Source organism: Cebus imitator, unplaced genomic scaffold (assembly GCF_001604975.1).
Source record: "Cebus imitator isolate Cc_AM_T3 unplaced genomic scaffold, Cebus_imitator-1.0 Scaffold0, whole genome shotgun sequence".
Lineage (NCBI taxonomy): Eukaryota > Metazoa > Chordata > Mammalia > Primates > Cebidae > Cebus > Cebus imitator.
This window is the reverse complement of record NW_016107315.1, coordinates 2,957,062-2,978,839: the sequence shown is the minus strand read 5'-3', so window position 1 is coordinate 2,978,839 and position 21,778 is coordinate 2,957,062. Positions and strand designations below refer to the sequence as shown.

At 40.3% G+C, this 21,778-nt stretch overlaps 1 protein-coding gene across 7 annotated transcripts in view; it reads left to right on the top strand.

The window, feature by feature from the left end:
* The window catches only part of DOCK3 (dedicator of cytokinesis 3), a 682,827-nt gene that overhangs the window by 452,048 nt on the left and 209,001 nt on the right, over positions 1–21,778 (top strand). For all 7 annotated transcript variants that reach the window (XM_017497238.2, XM_017497162.2, XM_017497072.2 and 4 more), the window contains 3 exons: positions 11,321–11,402; positions 19,942–20,002; positions 21,250–21,397. In XM_017497238.2, coding sequence (XP_017352727.1) covers positions 11,321–11,402; positions 19,942–20,002; positions 21,250–21,397 — 291 coding nt within the window. The remainder of the gene's footprint in view (positions 1–11,320; positions 11,403–19,941; positions 20,003–21,249; positions 21,398–21,778) is intronic.

Sequence of the window (21,778 nt, the reverse complement as noted above, 5' to 3'; positions counted from 1 at the left end):
TTCTTTTAGCTCAGAGAAGTTTCTTATTACCCACCTTCTGAAGCCTATTTCTGTCAATTCATCAGACTCATTCTCCATCCAGCCTTGTTCCCTTGCTGGTGAGGAGGTGTGATCCCTTGGAGGAGGAGAGGCGTTCTGGTTCTGGGTGTTTTCATCCTTTTTGTGCTGGTTTCTTCCCATCTTTGTGGATTTATCTACCTGTGGTCTTTGTAGTTGGTGACTTTCAGATGGGGTTTCTGAGCAGATGTCCTTTTTGTTGATGTTGAAGTTATTTCTTTCTGTTTTTTAGTTTTCCTTCTAACAGTCAGGCCCATCTGCTGTAGAACTGCTGGAGGTTCCTGAGACCCTCCTTTACTGGGGATCACCTGTGGCAGCTGCAGAGCAGTAAGAGGTACTGCTGGTTTCTTCTTCTGTCATCTTTGTCCCAGAAGGGTACCTGTCAGATGTAAGCCTGAGCTCTCATTTATGAGGTGTTTCTTCATATATATATGGGGGTCGGTGAGCTGCTTGGGGAGACAGTCTGTCCCTTATAGGAGCTCAAGTGCTAAGCTGTGAGCTCCTTTGTTCTGTTAAGAGCTGCTGGACAGGTACATTTAAGTCTTCTACAGTGGAACTCATAACCATCTTTTTTCCCATGTGCTCTGTCCTGGGAAGGTGGGGCTTTATTTATAAGCTCCTGATATGCTGCTGCCTTTTTTCAGGGATGCCCTGCCTAGCAAGGAGGTAATCTAGTCACAGTCTGCCAGCAGAAGCATTGCTGAGCTGCTGAGGACTCTGCCCAACTACTGTGTGCACTTCCTTGTGGTTTTGTTTACATAGGTACAGTTAGAACTGCCTCAGTAATGGTGGTCTGCCTCAGTAATGGCAGACTGCCTCAGTAATGGCAGACTGCCATAGTAAAGGTGGATTGCCTCGGTAATGGTTCACTGCCTCAGTCTGGTAATGGTGGACTGCCTTGGTAATAATGGACTACCTCAGTAGTTGTGGACTGCCTTGGTAATAGGTGATGGCCTTCCCCTCATCAAGCTGGACCATCCTGGGTCCAGCTGTGCTTGCTGGGAAACTCTCAATCTAGAGCATTTCAGATTGCTGGTCATTGTTGGGGGTGGGACCCACTGAGCCAGATCGCCTGGCTCCCTCTTTCAGTCTTGTTTTTTTTTTTTTTAATTGAATGGCGGCTCTGTATCACAGGCATTCCAGGCACCAGTTTAAACAGCTGCCCAGATTTGTGAGAGTTTTTGTGCAGAGACCCACAGCTCTGGCAGAAACAGCCATGGTCGAAACTTGTGGCTCTTTTCAGCCTGGGAATCTCCTGGTCTGTGGGCAGTAAAAACTAGTTTGGAAATGCAGTGATCACTTACCCTCTGCTTTCTTCTCACTCAGAACTGCGCTCCAGAGGTGTTCCTATTCAGCCATCTTGGATTTTTCTCCCTCGGTATATTTTTTCATTTCTCCTTAGTAAACACCTAGGAGGAGAATTACTGGGTCATTTAGTGTGTATATGTTTACAAGAAATTGTCAAGCTGTTTTCCAAAGTGGATGTACCATTTTGTATTCTTACCACCAGTTAATAAGAGTTCTAGTTCTAGTTGCTTGACATTCTTAACAACCTTTGGTATATTCATTTTTTTTTCTTTTTTTGAGATGGAGTTTCTCTCTTGTTGCCCAGGCGGAGTGCATTGGCACAAGCTCAGCTCGCCGCAGCCTCTGCCTCCCGGGCTCAAGCGATTCTTCTGGCTCAGCCTCCAGAGCAGCTGGGATTACAGGCACATGCCACCACCCCCAGCTAATTTTTATATTTTTAGTAGAGAGGGAGTTTCACCATGTTAGCCAGGCTGATCTCAAAACTCCTGACCTCTGGTGATCCACCCTCCTTAGCCTCCCAAAGTGCTTGGGATTACAGACGTGAGCTACTGCGCCCAGCCCTCACTGTGTTTTTAATTTACATTTCTCTAGTGATTAATGATGTTTTATTGGGCTTATTTGCCATCTTTGTACATCCTTTGGTAAAGGGTCTGTTCAAATCTTGTATCCATTTTTTATTTGATTGTTTATCTTATTGGACATTTTATATATTTTCAGTACAATTTTTTCTTAGGTGAATGTTTTGTAATTATTTTATCTCAGTCTGTAGCTTGTCCTTTCATTTTCTTACCAGTGCATTTTAAAGAGAACTTTTAATTTCATTAAAATCTAATTTATCATTGGTTGTGATTTGTGATCTTTGCTTAATAATCTCAGGCCACAGAAAGTTTTCTACTATGTGCTAAATGTGGAAACAAAGGTTAACAAGATATGCAAGATACTTGTCTTCATTATTTCCTGAGTTTTCTTCTTTTATAGTTTTAGCTCTTATATTTGAGACTGTGATACATTCAAGTTAATTTATAAGCAAGGGTCAAGACTCAGTTTTTTCATATGGATTGTTCACCACCATTCTCTGAAGTGCTATTAGACTGTGCCTCATCATTTCTTTCTTACTCCTCACACTGGCATCTTTCTCTACCATTTCAAACAGTTCTTTCCAGAATCACCAGTGATCTGTGTTCTAACATCAAGTAGAGAGGTATGTCCTTGTTTCATGTGACTCTCAATGGCCTTGGACCTTGTTGACCCCTCCCTCTTTCAGGCACTCTTCACTTGACCAATGTAGCATCCCACCATCCTTTATATTTTTCTTCTGTTTTTCCGTTTGCCCCATGTGCCTACTTTGATAGTTTTTCTTTTGCCCATTTCTTAAATGTCATTGTCCCCCAGCATTCTGTTCAAAGCCCATTTTGCTCTTTATTCTTTGCATGTGCTCTGCTTATTCCCATTTGTTCCCCTGGCTGAAAAATGTCAAATTTATATCTGACCCAAATCTTTCTGAGATTCATTTTTGCATGTCTAACTGCCTACCAGGACCGTAGCTGTATGAGGAAAAAGGACCTTATATATGTCTTGTTTACATTTGTATTCACAAGCTTAGCACACAGAACTTAATAATTTGTAGACTAAATGATCTAATGAATACATGAACGAACTAAAATGATACCACACATATTCAGTGAGTACATGACTGGAGGCACAAAAGAAGTAAATTACTTTTGGAATCACATACTTTGTGTTCACCATGGCACAGCTTTCCTTTACTGTTGGTAGTGATTCTTAGGATAAAGAGATGGGAAGAAGATTCTGTGCAGGGGCAGGAAGGAGATGCAAGGGTAAAGAGACATTTCTTCAAATGTTGCAAACACTGTTTCTAAGGTTTTTTATTGCAGTAATTGTAATTTCCTTCTGAAATTACCTATATTATTTGGAGAATAAAATATTTAGTGGCTCTACTAAATTCTGATTGTAGCTTTAGCTATAACACATTTCTTTTTGAATTTCCACCAAAGTTTTTATGAGTTGCTTTAACATTTTTTAAGACCTAAAAGCAAGCTTGTCCAACCCATGGTCCACAGGCTGCATGCAGCCCACAATGGCTTTGAATGTGGCCAAACACAAATTTGTAAACTTTCTTAAAACATGGTGAGATATTTTTCTTTTTCTTTTTTCTTTTTTGCTCATTGGCTACCATTAGTGTCGTGTGTAGCCCAAGATAATTCTTCTTTTTTTAAAAAATATATATTTTATTGCGTTTTAGGTTTTGGGGAACAAGTGAAGAACATGCAAGATTGTTGCATAGGTACATACATGGAAATGTGGTTGGCTGCCTTCCACCCCATCACCTATATCTGGCATTTCTCCCCATGTTATCCCTCCCCAACTCCCTACCTCCTGCTGTCCCTCCTCAAGTTCTCCCCCACAGACCCCAGTGTATGATGCTCCCCTGCCCATGTCCTTGTGTTCTCATTGTTTAACACCCGCCCATGGTGAGAGCATGCGGTGTTTGATTTTCTGTTCTAGTGTCAGTTTGCTGAGAATGATGGTTTCCAGGTTCATCCATGTCTCTACAAAGGACACAAACTCATCGTTTCTTATGGCTGCATAGTACTACATGGTGTATATGTGCCACATTTTCCCTGTCCAGTCGGTCATCGATGGGCATTTGGGTTGGTTCGAAGCCTTTGCTATTGTAAACAGTGCCACAATGAACATTTGTGTGCATGTGCCCTTATAATAGAATGATTTATAATCCTTTGGCTATATACCCAGTAATGGGATTGCTGGGTCAAATGGAATTTCTATTTCTAGGTCCTTGAGGCATTGCCACACTGTCTTCCACAATGGTTGAACTAATTTACACTCCCACCAACAGTGTAAAAGTGTTCCTATTTCTCCACATCCTCTCCAGCATCTGTTGTCTCCAGATTTTTTAATGATCGCCATCCTAACTGGCATGAGGTGGTATCTCAATGTGGCTTTTATTTGCATTTCCCTAATGACCACTGATGATGAACAATTTTTCATATGTTTGTTGGCCTCATATATGTCTTCTTTTGTAAAGTGTCTGTTCATATTCTTCGCCCACTTTTGAATGGGCTTGTTTTTTTCTTGTAAATCTGTTTTAGTTGTTTATAGATTCTGGATACTTAGCCCTTTGTCAGATGGGTAGATTGCAAAAATTTTTTCCCATTCTGTTGGTTGCCAATTCACTCTAATGACTATTTCTTTTGTTGTGCAGAAGTTCTGGAGTTTAATTAGGTCCCATTTGTCTATTTTGGCTTTTGTAGCCAATGCTTTTGGTGTTTTGGTCATGAAGTCCTTGCCTATGCCTATGTCCTGAATGGTTTTGCCTAGATTTTCTTCTAGAGTTTTTATGGTGTTAGGTCTTATGTTTAATCCATCTGGAGTTAATTTTACTGTAAGGTGTCAGGAAGGGGTCCAGTTTCTGCTTTCTGCACATGGCTAGCCAGTTTTCCCAACACCATTTATTATACAGGTAATCCTTTATGCATTGCATGTTTTTGTCAAGTTTGTCAAAGATCAGATGGCTGTAGATGCGTGGTGTTGCCTCTGAGGTCTCTGTAATGTTCCATTGTCTATATCTCTGTTTTGGCACCAGTACCATGCTGTTTTGATTACAGTAGCCTTGTAGTATAGTTTGAAGTCTGGTAGTGTGATGCCCTCAGCTTTGTTCTTTTTGCTTAGAATTGACTTGGCTATGCGGGCTCTCTTTTGGTTCCATATGAAGTTTAAGGTGATTTTTTCCAGTTCTGCGAAGAAGGTCATTGGTAGCTTGATGGGGATAGCATTGAATCTGTAAATTACTTTGGGCAGTATGGCCATTTTCACGATATTGATTCTTCCTAACCATGAGCATGGAATGTTTCTCCATCTGTTTGCGTCCTCTCTTATTTCCTTGAGCAGTGGTTTGTAGTTCTCCTTGAAGAGGTCCTTTACGTTCCTTGTTAGTTGTATTCCTAGGTATTTTATTCTCTTTGTGGCAATTGTGAATGGCAGTTCATTCTTGATTTGCTCTTGTGATTTTTGCACATTGATTTTGTATCCTGAGACTTTGCTGAAGTTGCTTATCAGTTTCAGGAGATTTGGGGCTGAGACAATGCGGTCTTCTAAATATACAATCATGTTGTCTGCAAATAGAGACAATTTGACTTCCTCCTTTCCTAATTGAATACCCTTTATTTTTATTTCTTGCCTTATGGCTCTGGCTAGAACTTCCAATACTATGTTGAATAGGAGTGGGGAGAGAGGGCATCCTTGTCTAGTGCCAAATTTTAAAGGGAATACTTCCAGTTTTTGCCCATTCAGTATGATATTGGCTGTTGGTTTGTCGTAAATAGCTTTTATTATTTTGAGATACATTCCGTCGATATCTAGTTTATGAGGGTTTTTAGCATAAAGGGCTGTTGAATTTTGTCAAAGGCCTTCTCTGCATCTATTGAAATAATCATGTGGTTTTTGTCTTTGGTTCTGTTTATGTGGTGAATTACTTTTATAGACTTGCATATGTTGAACCAGCGTTGCATCCCCAGGATGAAGCCTACTTGATCATGGTGGTTAAGCTTTTTGATGTGCTGTTGCAGTTGGTTTGCCAGTATTTTATTGAAGATTTTTGCATCTATGTTCATCATAGATATTAGGCTGAAGTTTATTTTTCTTGCTGAGTCTTTTCTGGGTTTTGGTATCAGGATGATGCTGGTCTCATAAAATAATTTGGGTAGGATTCCCTATTTTGGGATTGTTTGGAATAATTTCAGAAGGCATGTACCAGCTCCTCTTTGTATGTCTGGTAGAATTCGGCTGTTGAACTCATCTGGACCTGGGCTTTTTTTGGGTGGTAGGCTCTTAATTGTTGCCGCAACTTCTGTCCTTGTTATTGGTCTATTCAGTGTTTCAACTTCTTCCTGGTTTAGGCTTGGGAGGATGCAAGTGTCCAGGAATTTATCCATTTCTTCCAGGTTTGCTAGTTTATGCGCATAGAATTGTTTGTAGTCATCTCCGATTGTGGTTTGTATTTCTGTGGAATCTGTGGTGATCTCCCCTTTATCATTTTTTATTGCCTCTAATTGATTATTCTCTCTTTTCTTTTCTATTAATCTGGCTAGTGGTCTGTCTTTTTTGTTGATCTTTTCAAAAAACCAGCTCCTGGATTTATTGATTTTCTGAAGGGTTTTTTGTGTGTCTATCTCCTTCAGTTCTGCTCTCATCTTAGTTATTTCTTGCCTTTTGCTAGGTTTTGAGTTTTTTAAATTTTGCTCCTCTAGCTCTTTCAATTTTGACAATAGGTGTCGATTTTGGACCTTTCCTTGCTTCTCATGTGGGCATTTATTGGTATATATTTTCCTCTAGAGGCTGCTTTAAATGTGTCCCAGAGATTCTGGTATGTCGTGTCTTCATTCTCATTAGTTTCAAAGACCATGTTTATTTCTGCCTTGATTTCATTGTTTATCCAGTGAACATTCAAGAGCAAGTTGTTCAGTTACCATGAAGCTGTGCAGTTCTGAGTTAGTTTCTGAACTCTGAGGTCTAACTTGATTGCACTGTAGTCTGAGAGACTGTTATGATTTCCATTATTTTGCATTTGCTGAGGAGTGATTTACTTCCAATTATATGGTCAGTTTTAGAGTAGGTGTGATGTGGTGCTGAGAAGAATGTATATTCTGTGGATTTGGGGTGGAGAGTTCTGTAAATGTCTATTAGGTTTTCTTGGTCCAGGTCTGAGTTCAAGTTCTGGATATCCTTGTTAATTTTCTGCCTCATTGACCTGTCTAATATTGACAGTGGAGTGTTGAAGTCTCCCACTATTATTATGTGGGAATCTAAGTGTCTTTGTAGGTCGTTAAGAACTTGCTTTATGTATCTGGGTGCTCCTATATTTAGGATTGTTAGCTCTTCTTGTTGCATTGATCCTTTTACCATTATGTAACGCCCTTCTTTGTCTCCTGTGACTTTTGTTAATTTAAAGTCTATTTTATCCGAGACTAGGATTGCAACTCCTGCTTTTTTTTGCTCTCCCTGTGCTTGGTAAACCTTCCTCCATCCCTTTATTTTAAGCCTATATGTATGCTTGCATGGGAGAGGTGTTTCCTGAATACAGCACACTGATGGGTTTTGGCTTTTTATCCAATTTGCCAGTCTGTGTCTTTTGATTGGGGCAGTTAGCCCATTTACATTTAGGGATAATATTATTATGTGTGAAGCCATTTTGTTGCTCGCTGGTTGTTTTGCCCATTAGTTGATGCAGTTGCTTCATTGTGTTGATGCTCTTTACCATTTGTACATTTTTGGAGTGGCTGGTACTGGTTGTTTCTTTCTATGTTTAGTGTTTCTTTCAGGAGCTCTTGTAAAGCAGGCCTGTTGGTGATGAAATCTCTGAGGAATTGCTTGTTCATAAAGGATTTTATTTCTCCTTTGCTTATGAAACTTAGTTTGGCTGGATATGAAATCTTAGGTTGAAAGTTCTTTTCCTTAAGGATGTTGAATATTGGCCCCCACTCTCTTCTGGCTTGTAGGATTTCTGCTGAGAGATCTGCTGTGAGTCTGATGGGCTTCCCTTTGTGGGTTACCTGACCTTTCTCTCTCACTGCCTTTAGCATTTTCTCTTTCATTTCAACCCTGGTGAATGAGACGATTATGTGCCCTGGGTTTGCTCTTCTCGAGGAATATCTTAGTGGTGTTCTCTGTATTTCCTGGACCTGAATGTTAGCCTGCCTTGCTAGGTCAGGGAAGTTTTCCTGGATAATAACCTGAAGAGTATTTTCCAGCTTGGATTCATTCTCTTTGTCACATTCAGGTACACTTATCAAACATAGATTAGGTCTTTTCACATAATCCCATATTTCCTGGAGGCTTTGTATGTTTCTTTTTACTCTTTTTTTTTCTAATCTTACCTTCTCATTTTCTTTCATTGAGTTGATCTTCGACCTCTGATATCCTTTCTTCTGCTTTGTCGATTTGGCTATTGAAACTTGAGTATGCTTCATGAAGTTCTCATGTTGTGCTTTTCAGCTCCATCAATTCATTTATGTTCCTCTCTAAACTGTTTATTTTCGTTAGCATTTCGTCAAACCTTTGTTCGAGGTTCTTAGTTTCTTTGCATTGTGTTACAACTTGTTCTTTTAGCTCAGAGAAGTTTCTTATTACCCACCTTCTGAAGCCTATTTCTGTCAATTCATCAGACTCATTCTCCCTCCAGCCCTGTTCCCTTGCTGGTGAGGAGGTGTGATCCCTTGGAGGAGGAGAGGCGTTCTGGTTCTGGGTGTTTTCATCCTTTTTGTGCTGGTTTCTTCCCATCTTTGTGTATTTATTTAATAGCTGTCATCTTTGTAGTTGGTGCCTTTCAGTTGGGGTCTCTCAGTGGACATACTGTTTGTTGATGATGAAGTTATTTCTTTCTGTTTCTTAGTTTTCCTTCTAACAGTCAGGCCCCTCTGCTGTAGAACTGCTGGAGGTCCACTCCAGACCTGCTTTCCTGGGGCTCACCTGCAGCAGCTGCAGAACAGTAAGGGTTGCTGCCAGTTTCTTCTTCTGCTATCTTTGTCGCAGGATACCTGCCAGATGTCAGTCTGAGCTCTCCTTTACCAGGTGACTCTTTGGATATATGGGGGTCGGTGAGCTGCTTGAGGAGACAGTCTGTCCTTTATAGGAGCTCAACTGTTGAGCTGTGAGCTCCGTTGTTCCATTCAGAGCTGCTGGGCAGGTATGTTTAAGTCTGCTGCAGCAGAACTCATAACAGCCTTTTTTTCCCCAGGTGCTCTGTTCCAGGAATATAGGGCTTTATTTATAAGTTTCTGTCATGCTGCTGCCTTTTTTCACGGATGCCCTGTCCAGTGAGGAGGCAGCCTGGTCACAGTCTGCCAGCAGAGGTGTTGCTGATCTGCTGTGGGCTCTGCCCAGCTGCTGTGTGAACGTCCCTGCAGTCCTGTTTATAGGGATATAGTTAGAACTGCCTCTGCAATGGTGGCCCGCCTCTGTAATTGCAGACTCCCTCTGTAATGGCAGACTGTCTCAGCAATGGTGGGCTGCCTCAGTAATGGTGGACTGCCTCGGCAGTGGCGGACCACCTCAGCAATGGCAGGCTACCTCAGTAGTCGTGGACTGCCTCGGTAATGGTGGACACCCCTCCCCCACAGAGCTGGACTGTCCTGGCTTCAGCTGTGCTTGCTGTGAAACTCTGAATCCAGAGCGTTTCAGATTGCTGGTGTTTGTCGGGGTGGGAACAGCCATGCCTGATCACCTGGCTCCCTGCCTCAGACCCCTTTTCTTTCCGTTGAATGGGTGATTCTGTCTCCCAGGTGTTCCAGTCATCTGTTGAAATTGTGCCCAGATTTGTGTGAGTTCTTGTGCAGAGACCTGCTGCGCTGGCTGAAACAGCTGTGCTGGGGGATCTTGGTGCTTTTTCACCCAGGAATCTCCTGGCCTGGCTCCCTGTTTCAGTACCCTTTTTTTCAGTTGAATGGGTGACTCTTTCTCCCAGGCATTCCAGTTTCCAGTTGAATAGGCGCCTGGATTTGTGTGAGATTTTGTGCAGAGACCCGCTATGCTGACTGAAACAGCCGTACTGGTGGCACTTTTCCACCCAGGAATCTCCTGGCCTGGCTCCCTGTTTCCGTCCCCTTTTTATCAGTTAAATGAGCAACTCTGTCTCCCAGGCATTCCAGTCACCTGTTGAAAAGTCACCAGATTTGTGTGAGATTTTGTGTGGAGACCCGTTCCACCAGCTGAAATAGCCGTACTGGAGACGTGTGACACTTTTTCACCCGGGAATCTCCTGGCCTGGCCCCCTATTTCAGTCCCCTTTTTATCAGTTGAATGGGCAACTCTGTCTCCCAGGCACTCCAGTCACCAGCTGAAACGGTGCCCAGACCCATGTGAATTTTTTGTGCTAAGACCTGCCGCACTGGCCAAAACAGCCACACTGGCAACCTTTGGGGCTCCTCTGCCCAGGAATCTCCTGGTCTGTGGGCAATAAAAATCCATCTGGAAATACGACGACCACTTACCCTCCATGCACTTGCTGGGAGCTGCAATCCAGAGCTGCTCCTACTCGGCCACCTTGGATCCCCTCTCTCAGATAATTATTCTTTTTCCAATGTGATCCAGCAAAGCCAAAAGATTGGATACCACTGCCCTTAAGTGATTCTCAAGAGTTGTATAGAACAGCACTCCCCAATGTTTTTACACCAGGGACCAATTTCATGGAAGCCAATTTTTCCATGGACTGGGGGGTGGAGCTTGTGGTGTGGGATGGTTTGGGGATGAAACTGTTCCACCTCAGATCATCGGGCATTAGATGATCTAGAGCACGTAACCTAGAACACTTCATGTGCAGTTCACAATGTTTGTGCTCCTGTGAAAATCTAATGCTGCTGCTGATCTGTCAGGAGGCGGAGCTCAGGTGGTAATGCTTGCCCACCTGCTCATCACCTACTGTGCAGCTCAGTTCCTCTCAGGCCACAGGCCTATACCAGTCTGCAGCCTGGGGGTTGATATAGAAGATGTAAATTGAGTGATATAGATTCTTTTGGATCTAATATGAGGAACATTTTTAAGAGGATCTGAGTGCTCACATTAAAGAATGTATATGCTTGTTACGGATTTAGCATTATGCTGGTACTTTGGGGTTATCTGGGAGAATTATAAGATACAGTCCTCCTTACTGCCCTCAGGGAGCACACATCCTCAAACAGATAAAATACGCAGCTACAACCAGCATGTAAACAGCAGCACCTATTAGGCAGTTTGTAGTATTCTTTTTATGTTACTTGGCAGGAAAAAGAGGATGTCCTGCCACTAGACATGTGTTTTTGGCCTTGCTTGTCACTGCAAGCTGTTATGTAAATATGTTTATTATTTCTCTATATCTGCCCTTTTTCTTTGTTCTGGAGTGTGTTACTCACATTTCTCTGTATCTTTCTTTCCTACATTTCAGTGAACGGTTTCTGGTAAGACTGAACAAGAATGGTGGGCCAAGGAACCCAGAGAAGATAGAACGAATGTGTGCCCTTTTTACAGTATGTACAAATTCTCTTTTCCTTCTTTGCTGTTGACTCTAACCAGTGGCCTGCTATGTAGATATTGTCACCCTGGAAACAAGCATTTATTCTTATTTCCACACACACTGGGGAGAATGGGACTTGATTGATGTTTCTGTTAGGTTTTAATGAAATATTTATAGAAAACTGAAATTATACACAGTTTTAAACTGAATTTTTATTAAAGAAATATAAAGTACCTTTCACTGATGTAGATTTTGTAAGCTATTGCATATAACAGACACTTAAAATCTTACAGAATCAATCTGGACAACATGCCAAAACCCCATCTCTACAAAGAATACAAAAATAAGCCAGGCGTGGCATGTGTCTGTAGTCACAGCTTTTAGGGGTCTGAGGCGGGAGGACCCTTTGAGCCCAGGAGGTTGAGGTCGCAGTGAGCTAAGGTCACACCACTGAACTCCAGCCTGGGTGACAAAGTGAGACCCTGTCTCAAAAAAAAAAAAAAAAAAAATCTGACATAGGTCTTTCTTACTGTTCTTATCCAAGACTACTAAGAATTTCTCTGAGGTGTACAATTTCTGATGCATAATTTATTTTAAAAATATCCACCACATTTACAGCTTTGTGGTTTGTTAGTGAGTTCATATACAGCAAGACAAACTAAATGGTCCTATTCTAAATACCAAATGGAGGATCTTTTCCTACTACGATTTATATTATAGTTTTTTCTGAAAAGCTATACTGTTGTTCATGGTCTCTACAACCATGGACCAATCAACTTAAAAAAAGGTTTGGTAATCTGCTTTTTAGAAAATACCAAACCTCACAATGCCATCTTGCCATGTGTGTTCTTTAAGTTTATTCTGATTTACAAATTCATTTTTACCTAGTTAAAAACACTATCCAACTGTATTTATTTGAGAACATTTATTTACTGTAGAAGAAGACAAGACTGTTACAATTTTAAACCAGTTTGGTTATTGTGGATTCTTTGATCTGTTTCAGTGATCCTGAGATACATCAAAACCTATTGTAATAGTTTCACAGTGTCACTGACCTTGCTTATGGTGTGTGATTGAGAGGTGACAGATACCTTAAAGCTTACATTGTGCCTCTTAAATGCAAATGAGATTTATCTGGAGATCTGATATGCGACTTTCTCTAAAAGATACAATTATATTTACTTACCTCACTTTTTAGTTCATTTATTGCAGCTTTATCTTTCAAAACATCAAACGATATTACTACAAAATCAGAAGCCACTTTCACAGGGATCACTTTTATTGATAATGCTCCAGATGTACAGAAAGATTTATAAATCTAGCTAAGCTAAAATAATATTTTGTCCATCTTTGAGCTTAGCAGTCAAGGCTTAGGAGATAATGCAAGGAGAAAGAACAGGAAAAGCAGACCCATGATGGCACTTAAGGGAGTTGAGATGGCTTTGTATAGGAAGATCAGCACTCTCTTCAGTTGGAAAAGAATGAAAGAAAGAATCTAAATTTTAGTAAACGGGATTTAGGTTAGTCTATTGAGTGAGAGTTTCTGAAGTGAGAGTGCCTGAACACTGAGGTGGTTTTTTAGGACCTCCTTTCTGAAACAGAATTAGTAAGAGACACCCACCGTCTAGAATATCTCAGTAACCTTAGGAGGTTTTTCTAAATTCTGATTCTCTGATATTACCTGGTAAAGCATCAAAAGAAATTGTTGATTCCTTGTTTCTTGGATTTGTGGGAACAGAGCTGCATGCATATACTTCCCTTGAATTCTTGAATATGATGAGTACAGTCCTTGTCTTTTTAAAAATGAACTTTATTAGTGTGGTGTTTGAGTATAATCACAGTAAATCAGAATTTTCATTTAGCATGTTAATTATCCATATGAGCCCAGAGGCCAAAGCCGTAGCTCCAACTTTGTTGCACATAACACTCATGATGTGCTCTTGTTCTGCCACAATGGGAAGGTACAGGGTATTAAATATCCTATTAATACTTCATAATTCATAATTCTATTTGCAGTACAGCCCTAGATTTTTTTTTATGGAGTCAGGTTCTCACTCTGTGGCCCAGCCTTTAGTCCAATGGCCTGATCATAGCTCACAAAGAAACCTTGAACCCCTGGGCTCTAGGTGGTCCTCCTGCCTTAATCTTCTGAGTAGTGGGGCTATAGGCACACACCTTGCTTGGCTAATTTTTATTTTTAATAGATGATGTCGTGCTATTTTGGCCAGACGAGTCTTGAACTCCTGGCCTCAAACAACCATCCCACCTTGGCCTCCCCAAGTGCTGGGATTACAGGCATGAGTCACCACACCCAGCCCAGCCCTAGATTTTTTAAAAAGGTCCCAAACATGATTTGAGGAATTTTTACAAAGCATGTAAGATTTCTCAGCAATATTATCTTAGCCAGGATTTTTATGTTTTACTTTAAGCTATATGAAATTATATTTGTGGGACCTGTTTTCTCATTATCTAAGACTTGAGTTTCTCCTGTGAGCTAAAGGAGTTTCCTAGATTGGTGTATGTGCTGCAGAGTCTCAGAGGAAATGCCAGAAAATATAGCCACAACTATGGTCGATGCTGATCTGTTAGCTTACCTTAGAATAAGGAAAAGGAAGTCATACGAACTGAGCATATTACAAGGTTACTCAGCACACTTCAGAGCCACATTAAAGTCACATTATTTGGCACAGCCTTATTCTCTTTGAGGGCTTATTTTTTCTGACTTGGTTAGATTTTAGGGTTTCCTACAAAGGAATAATTTTATCCAAGGAGAATGTGTTTTATACTTACGTGGATGGCCAATACAATGATGATTTTGCTGACTTTCATGCTAAACAATGGCTGTGTGTACAAATGTATGAAAGTATGTCTATTTGTATGTACTCATTCCTAAATATGCAGGACCTCATACACATTGCCTGTAGGTGTCAGTAATGACTTGTTATATAAACAAATGAATATATGTTTATTTGCTGTCATATTCAAATGACCAACTGAGAGAATGAATTTGTGCAGTTATCCATGCATTCGTTGGCATTTTTATATATGTATTTATACTCTTCTACATTCCAAGATGCAATTTTAAGTAGTGATTTCTTAGAGTTCAAAATTGAACTTATTACTATAATAACATCATGTATTAAAATACTACCTTCTTTTCTGCAACTTAAGTATCAATAAGCTGGTTTTATTTTGTATTTGTGAATCCCATTATCTCTATAGAAAAAGAGAATCCCAGGCACAGGGAAGTTAATTAACTTTTTCATGTTTCAAATGAGTGAGTTTAAAATTCTGGACCGTAAATCACTATCCTCAGTTGTCTCTTCTACACTCTGTTTAGTTGGGACCAGCTTCCTAGTTAAGTAGAATTAGAGAGTCCAGTGAACAAATCTAATTCCTGCCATGTAATCAGGATTGAAATCCTGCTCACCAGATGAATGGTAGGTACATCACCCTTCCTCTCATCTTGCTTTTACAGGTCATGTGAGTAATTTAACATAGATAACCTTGGTGCTTAGTCTTAAAGAGTATATGTTTAACAAACCCTGTGGTAACTGTGTTTAGCCATGCACTTACATTTAATAAGATAGCTTTTATATTGAAATTCTGTGGAACTCACAAATAATAATTTTGCTTATAATATTTTTGTACTAGTTATTATTGTCTTATTTTTATTTATGTTAAATAAATACCACTGAGAGTTCTGGGTGCTACGTACATGATGATCAGAAAGAGCCCCTACTCAACCACTCAGAAAATACCATAACTTATACTTAAGGCTTCTTTTATTCACTTAGCAGAGCCAAGGAAAACATTTAATATTCTTGTAGACAACCCATCTGATTGGTATTTGGACATCTTTGGAAAATGGCTTGAATTCTATAGGTGTTTTGGAGTCAGTGATTATACTAGTCATTTGATAGTTTGGATACACACAATCTAGGCTGTGTAGGAGGAACCATTTCACTTTGAAATGTGTTGAACATTTCTATATTCTTCAGTAATCAACATCTTTCAATCCAAAAAGTATTTTAAAATGGTAATGTGGTTTTTAGTTTTCATTTGTTTAGTGTCAAAATATAGCACTATTTTAATGATAATATTTTAAATTCCATTTTTAATTGAAAGAATTTGTGAAATGGGGCCTGAAACACCCTTTTTCAATATCAAACACAACTTTCATATAAAAACATATCTTTGTGATTCCAGATATCAATTTATGTTTAATTATTTTGTAACCTATTTCATTATAAACATACTTTATTATTATAAGAACTTGACAAAATATTACAACCATCTAAAACCTTCAGTTTCATCATTACATATTACTTCTTTTTTTTTTTTTTTTTTTTTTTTTTGAGACAGAGTCTCGCCCTATTGCCCAGGCTGGAGTGCAGTGGCACGATCTCAGCTCACTGCATTCTCCACCTCCCAGGTTCAAGCCATTCTCCTGCCTCAGCCTCCCGAGTAGCTGGGATTACACACTCAGCTAATTTTTGTATTTTTAGTAGAGAATGGGTTTCACCTTGTTAGCCTGGCTGGTCTTGAACTCCTGACGTCAAGTAATCCTCCAACCTCAGCGTCCCAACATTCTGAGATTACAAGCATAAGCCACCATGCCTGGTCCACTTAATGTCTCCTTTTCTTTCATATGTTCAGGACCATTTAGCAGGGCAGGGCTGGGACTAGGTTAAGACATGCAAAGCACAGGATCCTGAGAGTGAGTGTGTCCTTAAATTTTGCACCTAGGTGCCTTGCTTGCCTCACCCTAGTGCTAACCCTGCAATAGGGTTTACAAATTAAGAAACACAGAGACCCTGTTAAAACATTTAAAACATGTGCTCTGAATGAAGAGACACCCCAAACAGGCTTAGTGTGAGCAACATGTCTGTTTATTCACCTGGGTGCAGGCAGGCTGAGGCTGAAAAGGGCGTCAGGGAAGGGGGGTATGATAGAATTTGGGTTTTATAGATTTGGGGTGAAAAATGGAATGTTACAGAAGTTAAGTTGGTGGTTTTTTGCAAGCTGGGAGGGGGTCATTGGGTGGGGAGTCAGGAGGTTGGGCCAAGGTCAGTTACAAAGTCCAATGGCCTTGTCAATTGAAGCCAGAATAAGAAACAATAGAAGAATGTCTCAGGTTAGTTAGGCAGGGTTCGATGGTTCTTCCTTCCAGCTACTTTAGGTTTTCTAATTCTGGAAGGCCCTCCAGAGGTGTACATGCAGTTCATGGGGGTTGCCATACCATCCAAGGCACAATCAGACCTTACATTCCTGTCTTTTCACATTAGTAATATAAAGGAAAAATGAAGATTGGAGGGCAGTGGAATATTAGGAAGGCTGGAAACAGAGGGTGATGGGCGATGTTTCTCAGGGCTTCTTCGAGCGGGATTGGGGATGGCATGGAAACCTAAAAATGGGAAAGAATTTAGACTGCTGGGAGATCTTCGGGCAAGGGGTGATACTGTGGGGTTGTTAGAAGGAGAATTTGTCATATTGACTGATTGGTTATCGCTTGTATATGATTTTGTAGGAATTGAGAGATTAATTGGAAAACACAGGGTCCAAATAACAGAAGGATAAAGATAGTATCAGAGGACAAAGGATTGGAAGAAGCCATGACTTCCAGTTAGAGAGTGTCCAGTCAGTCCAACCAGGTCCAGAACAACCATTTGCCTGATTAGCAAGCTTTTGGGCTCTTTTAATTTATTGATGGCATCATATACGAGCCTAGACTGGTTTACATAAAAACAACATTCTTCATTTAGTAATAGGCAAATTCCTCCTTTTTCAGCAATCAGAAAATCAAGACCTCTGCAGTTTTAGAGGATAACTGCAGCTAGGAAATTTACTTGAAATTGAAGAAAGGATAGTGATTGAGTTAATTCTGCAATGCTAGCAGAGAAATCATTAGAGAGACTACAGAAAGTGCCCACTGAAGTGGTAAGGCCTGCTATGCCTGTGCCGAGTGCAGTAGTAATTCCTAACCCTACAAGTAAGGGGATTAATGGAATGACCCTCTTGTGTCGTGTTGGGACCACAAAGGGAGGCTTTCGTCTCCATTGGCAAACTGAATTTTGGGAGTAAGGAAAACTAAGGGTACAAGTGCCTGTCCAGTTGGTAGGAAGGCAGATGTAAGAAGAAGAACCACAGAGGAAAAAAAGTCCTTGGCTTAGACAGAACTGGAAGTGTAAACAAAAAGTGAGAAAGTGGTCTGAGGCAGTGCTGTGGTCTTGGACTGCAGCTGTTAAAAGTTGTAGCGGGGTTTGATAGGGTAACTGTGTGGAGGGAGAGCTTTTGTTTTCATGGTGTATGAGGAAGCGTGTGGTATCTTTAAGTAACCACGCACTTTTATTAACAAGATTGGGTATGAGCAGACAGGAACAAGTGTCTAGAGGAGAGTCTGAGGAGCAAGGGTAGGGTAACCAAGGGTAGAGTGAGAGACAGGGTAAATGCTTACCTAGGCAAAACCTGCTATTGATGTTTTAAGACTGCTAGCAATAAAGGAGGGCCTTTCTGTAATGCGCAGTTCGTATGCTCCTATTTTTTGGTTAATGTGGGTAGCAGGGCTCTTGAGGTGAAGTGTAAAGGAATACAAAGAAGATGGGAGATATAGTTATGGGGTTCAGGTTTTTGTTAGGTATTCCGTGAGAGACTGGGTTGAAGTCAGGTTCAAGAGCAATGGTTACTTTGGGAGTTTCAATAAAGAGTGCATAAAGCTGGAGAAGGCGAGGGGCTGAAAGTAAGTGTGTGAGGTACAAAGAGGAAACTAAACTTTGGAGGTTGTGAGAGCTATAGAGGGTAGATGGGGCATAGCCTGTGATTTTGAGAGTATCAGGGTGGCAGCTGTTGCCGCATGTAGACATGAGGGCCAGCCCAGGACTGTGAGGTTAAGTTGTTTAGATAAAAATGCTACAGGTCATGGGACTGGCTCCTGTATAAGAATTCCAATGGCACAGCCTTTTATTTCTGCTGTGTAGATAGAGAAGGGTTGAGAGGAGTTGGGGAGTGCTAAAGTAGGAGCAGTCTCGAAGGTGTTTTTTAGATAATGGAAGGAAGAGTGAAGGAAGGATTTTTGGCCTATGAGATCAGCTAAGTTTCCTTTTGTAGGTTTATAAAGTGGTTTGGTTAGGAGGGCAAAACCTGGTATCCAGAGGCCATGCCATTCAAGGCGGGGTCAGACCTTACACTCTGAATCTCAACACTCATTCCAAATCATGACTGCCATTTGATTGTACTTTTTTTTTTTTTTTAATTGAAGAAAGACAGGCATCTGGGATCAATCAAAAGATAAAAGAGGAAAAGGATATGGAACTAAGGGAACCTTTCCTAGAAAGGGAGATCACAGAAAACCTGTTACATTAAGGACAAAAGTCATCCCATAAGGACAAAAGTATCATTATGAAATGATAATGACTCACAATAATGACCGAGAGTAAGCAGCAAGTTGACAGCCTGGTGAAAAATCTGAAACAATATATATTAAATGAATTTTTGTTATTTCAAGTACAAGGCATCTAAAAAGCATAATGCATACTCATTAACAAACATTTCAACATATGTTCTAAACACAAATAGAATGATTATCAGGCTGGGCATGGTAATACCTGTAACCTTAACACTTTGAGATGCTGAGGCAGGAAGACTGCTTGAGCCTAGAGGTTCGAGACCAGCTCTGGCAACGTAACAAGACCCCATCTCTACAAATAATTTTAAAAATAGCTGGGCACGATAGTGCACACCTGTAGTACCAGTTACTTGGGAGGCTGAGGTAGGAGAATGGCTTGGCACAGAAGACAAGCTTGCAGTGAGCTGTGATTGCGCCACCTCACTCCATCCTGGTGTCAGAGCAAGACCTTGTTTTTTAAAGAAAAGAAAGAAAAAGGAATGATTTTCATAATGCTTTGGTTTGGAAATTTTCTGATTCTGGATCATATCTGTTTACTTAAAGGAAACCCTTAATTTTTTTCAATAAGATTATTTTCAACTTTATAATTTAGTACAAATGATGAATATCAGAATTTAGAAATGGAAATCAAATGATTGAGGTTTCACCGATACCAAATTAATCTCTTTTAAGTGGAATATACTTCACGTGTAATAATCATTTGTGGACAGAGAAATCAATGTAAAATTAGTGGAGAACAAACTTTTAGGATTTCAGTTATTGAGCTTTTCGGTGTTTTTCCAATTTTTTCTGCACTGAACATTTATTCCTTTTGTACAGAATGGTTTTACATGACGCTAGAGTAGACATGGAATAAGGCAATATCATGAATATTTCTGATGTGAGAACTTTTATAGACTTTTTATTTGTTAAGTGATCTAAATGGGAGTTGGAAAATATTATCAATAAAATAAACGTCCAAAGGCATATAAGATAACCAGACTTTCTCTGCAGACATCTTACAAACATTGAAGTGCTATTTGCTGTAGTCTCCCTTCCCCTACCTGTAACATATAATAAAAGCAAATGAGTAGAGATTCAAAATGAATTTTTAATTATTTTCTATGTATTCCTTGCCTGAATTTACTTGTTTTTTCTCTTTTCTTAGGATCTCAGCAGCAAAGATATGAAGAGAGATTTGTATATTGTTGCCCATGTGATCCGAATAGGTACTGTTCACCTTACCCATTCATATGACTTAAGACTGACCCAACTTGGAATAAGTCTGTCTTGTGCATGACGTTTGTTTTCTCCCTAGATCTTACCTGTAATTTCAGGTCTCAGGATTAGAGTCCAGCTTGTATTAAAGCTATACCTAAACTCAACTGCTATGGTAGCTTGGTTTGATATAAATGGATTCAGAGGGGTCTTTTTGTTTGTGTTTTTTATCACTTAAAACCTTCTGCTCCCTATCTGTTTTTAGACCCAAACTTTTTATTTCAAATGATCTCCTTATTGACATTGCCTCTATACCTACCCTATACTCAGAGATTTTATAGCAGTGTTCCAGGGGTGCCAACTTCACAGCAAAGGCTATTCACCACCTATTGTTTGTGTTTGAAATTATGTATCTGTCGTACTCACCACAAAATTAGAGTTATTGTCATCACTCCAGAAGATGGATGGCATTTCACTTCTACCCCACCCAAGATGAAAAAGTGATTTTTGCTGCTGTTCTGTTGTTGGTTTGCTCAGAACTTATTTCATGTTTATAATATAACTTTTGGGGCTATGGTGAACCAAGTCCTCCTTTATAGGTTTGAGTTCTGGCATATCATGTACATTTTTATCATAGAATATTTTTTAATCCCTTGCCAACAAAACAGCTATTTCGCTGTGCTAATAAAGTGTTTGTTAAGGTTCCAGCATTTGCAAGTATTCTTGCTACTGTAGGCACAGCTTTGGTAAGCAGGAAAAGTAAGCACTCATCCACTTTCTAAGACTACTTTCGGTACCACAATTGTTCAGGATGACATTTGACAGCAGAATTTGGTTGAAAGAATACAGCATCCTCCCTGTCTGTGCATATGTAGTTTATACCTGGCACCTAAATACTAAGCTTTGTATCTATAATATACCTGACAAGTTTAAAACTATTGTTAGCACATTGGTTTTTCTAAGAAATTCATAAAATCACTTTTATTCTTATGTGATTATTAAATGGACTGTTGATATTGGTTTAGAGGACAGTAAGAATGATTGATTGAATGCAGTATGGGGAAGAGCTTTGGCTAGAGGCCTGTTTGGTATTTTTCCAGATAAATATCCTTGGATGACTCCCTTTAGTCCTGTAGTCTTCCAACTTAGAAGATTTCCTAAGTGCCTGTAGCTCAGGCATCCTTGTATGACAATTAGGTGATACTGGAGAGGAAGCATGCTTTTCTCGGTCTGACTGGTGTTTTCTGCTGTGCCCAAGGCCGGATGCTCCTGAATGACTCAAAGAAAGGTCCTCCTCACCTGCACTACAGGCGACCATATGGCTGTGCAGTCTTAAGCATCTTGGACGTCCTACAGTCACTCACAGAAGTAAAGGAAGAAAAGGATTTTGTTCTTAAGGTTTACACGTGAGTAATGGACATCAGGAATATTAATGTTGTGTAGCATAAGACATCCCAGCACTGCCCTTGAGAGCAGCAGTTCTCAAACCTTGTGGACATGGGTCAGCCGCAGTGGCTCACGCCTGTAATCCCGGCACGCTGGGAGGTCGAGGCAGGTGGATCATGATGTCAGGAGATGGAGACCATCCTGGCTAATATGGTGAAACCCCGTCTTTACTAAAAATACAAAAAATTAGCCGGGTGTGGTGGCACACACTGTAGTCCCAGCTACTCAGGATGCTGAGGCAGGAGAGTGGCTTGAGACCCGGGAGGCAGAGGTTGCAGTGAGCCAACATCGCACCACTGCACTCTAGCCTGGGCGACAGAGCAAGACTCTATCTCAAAAAA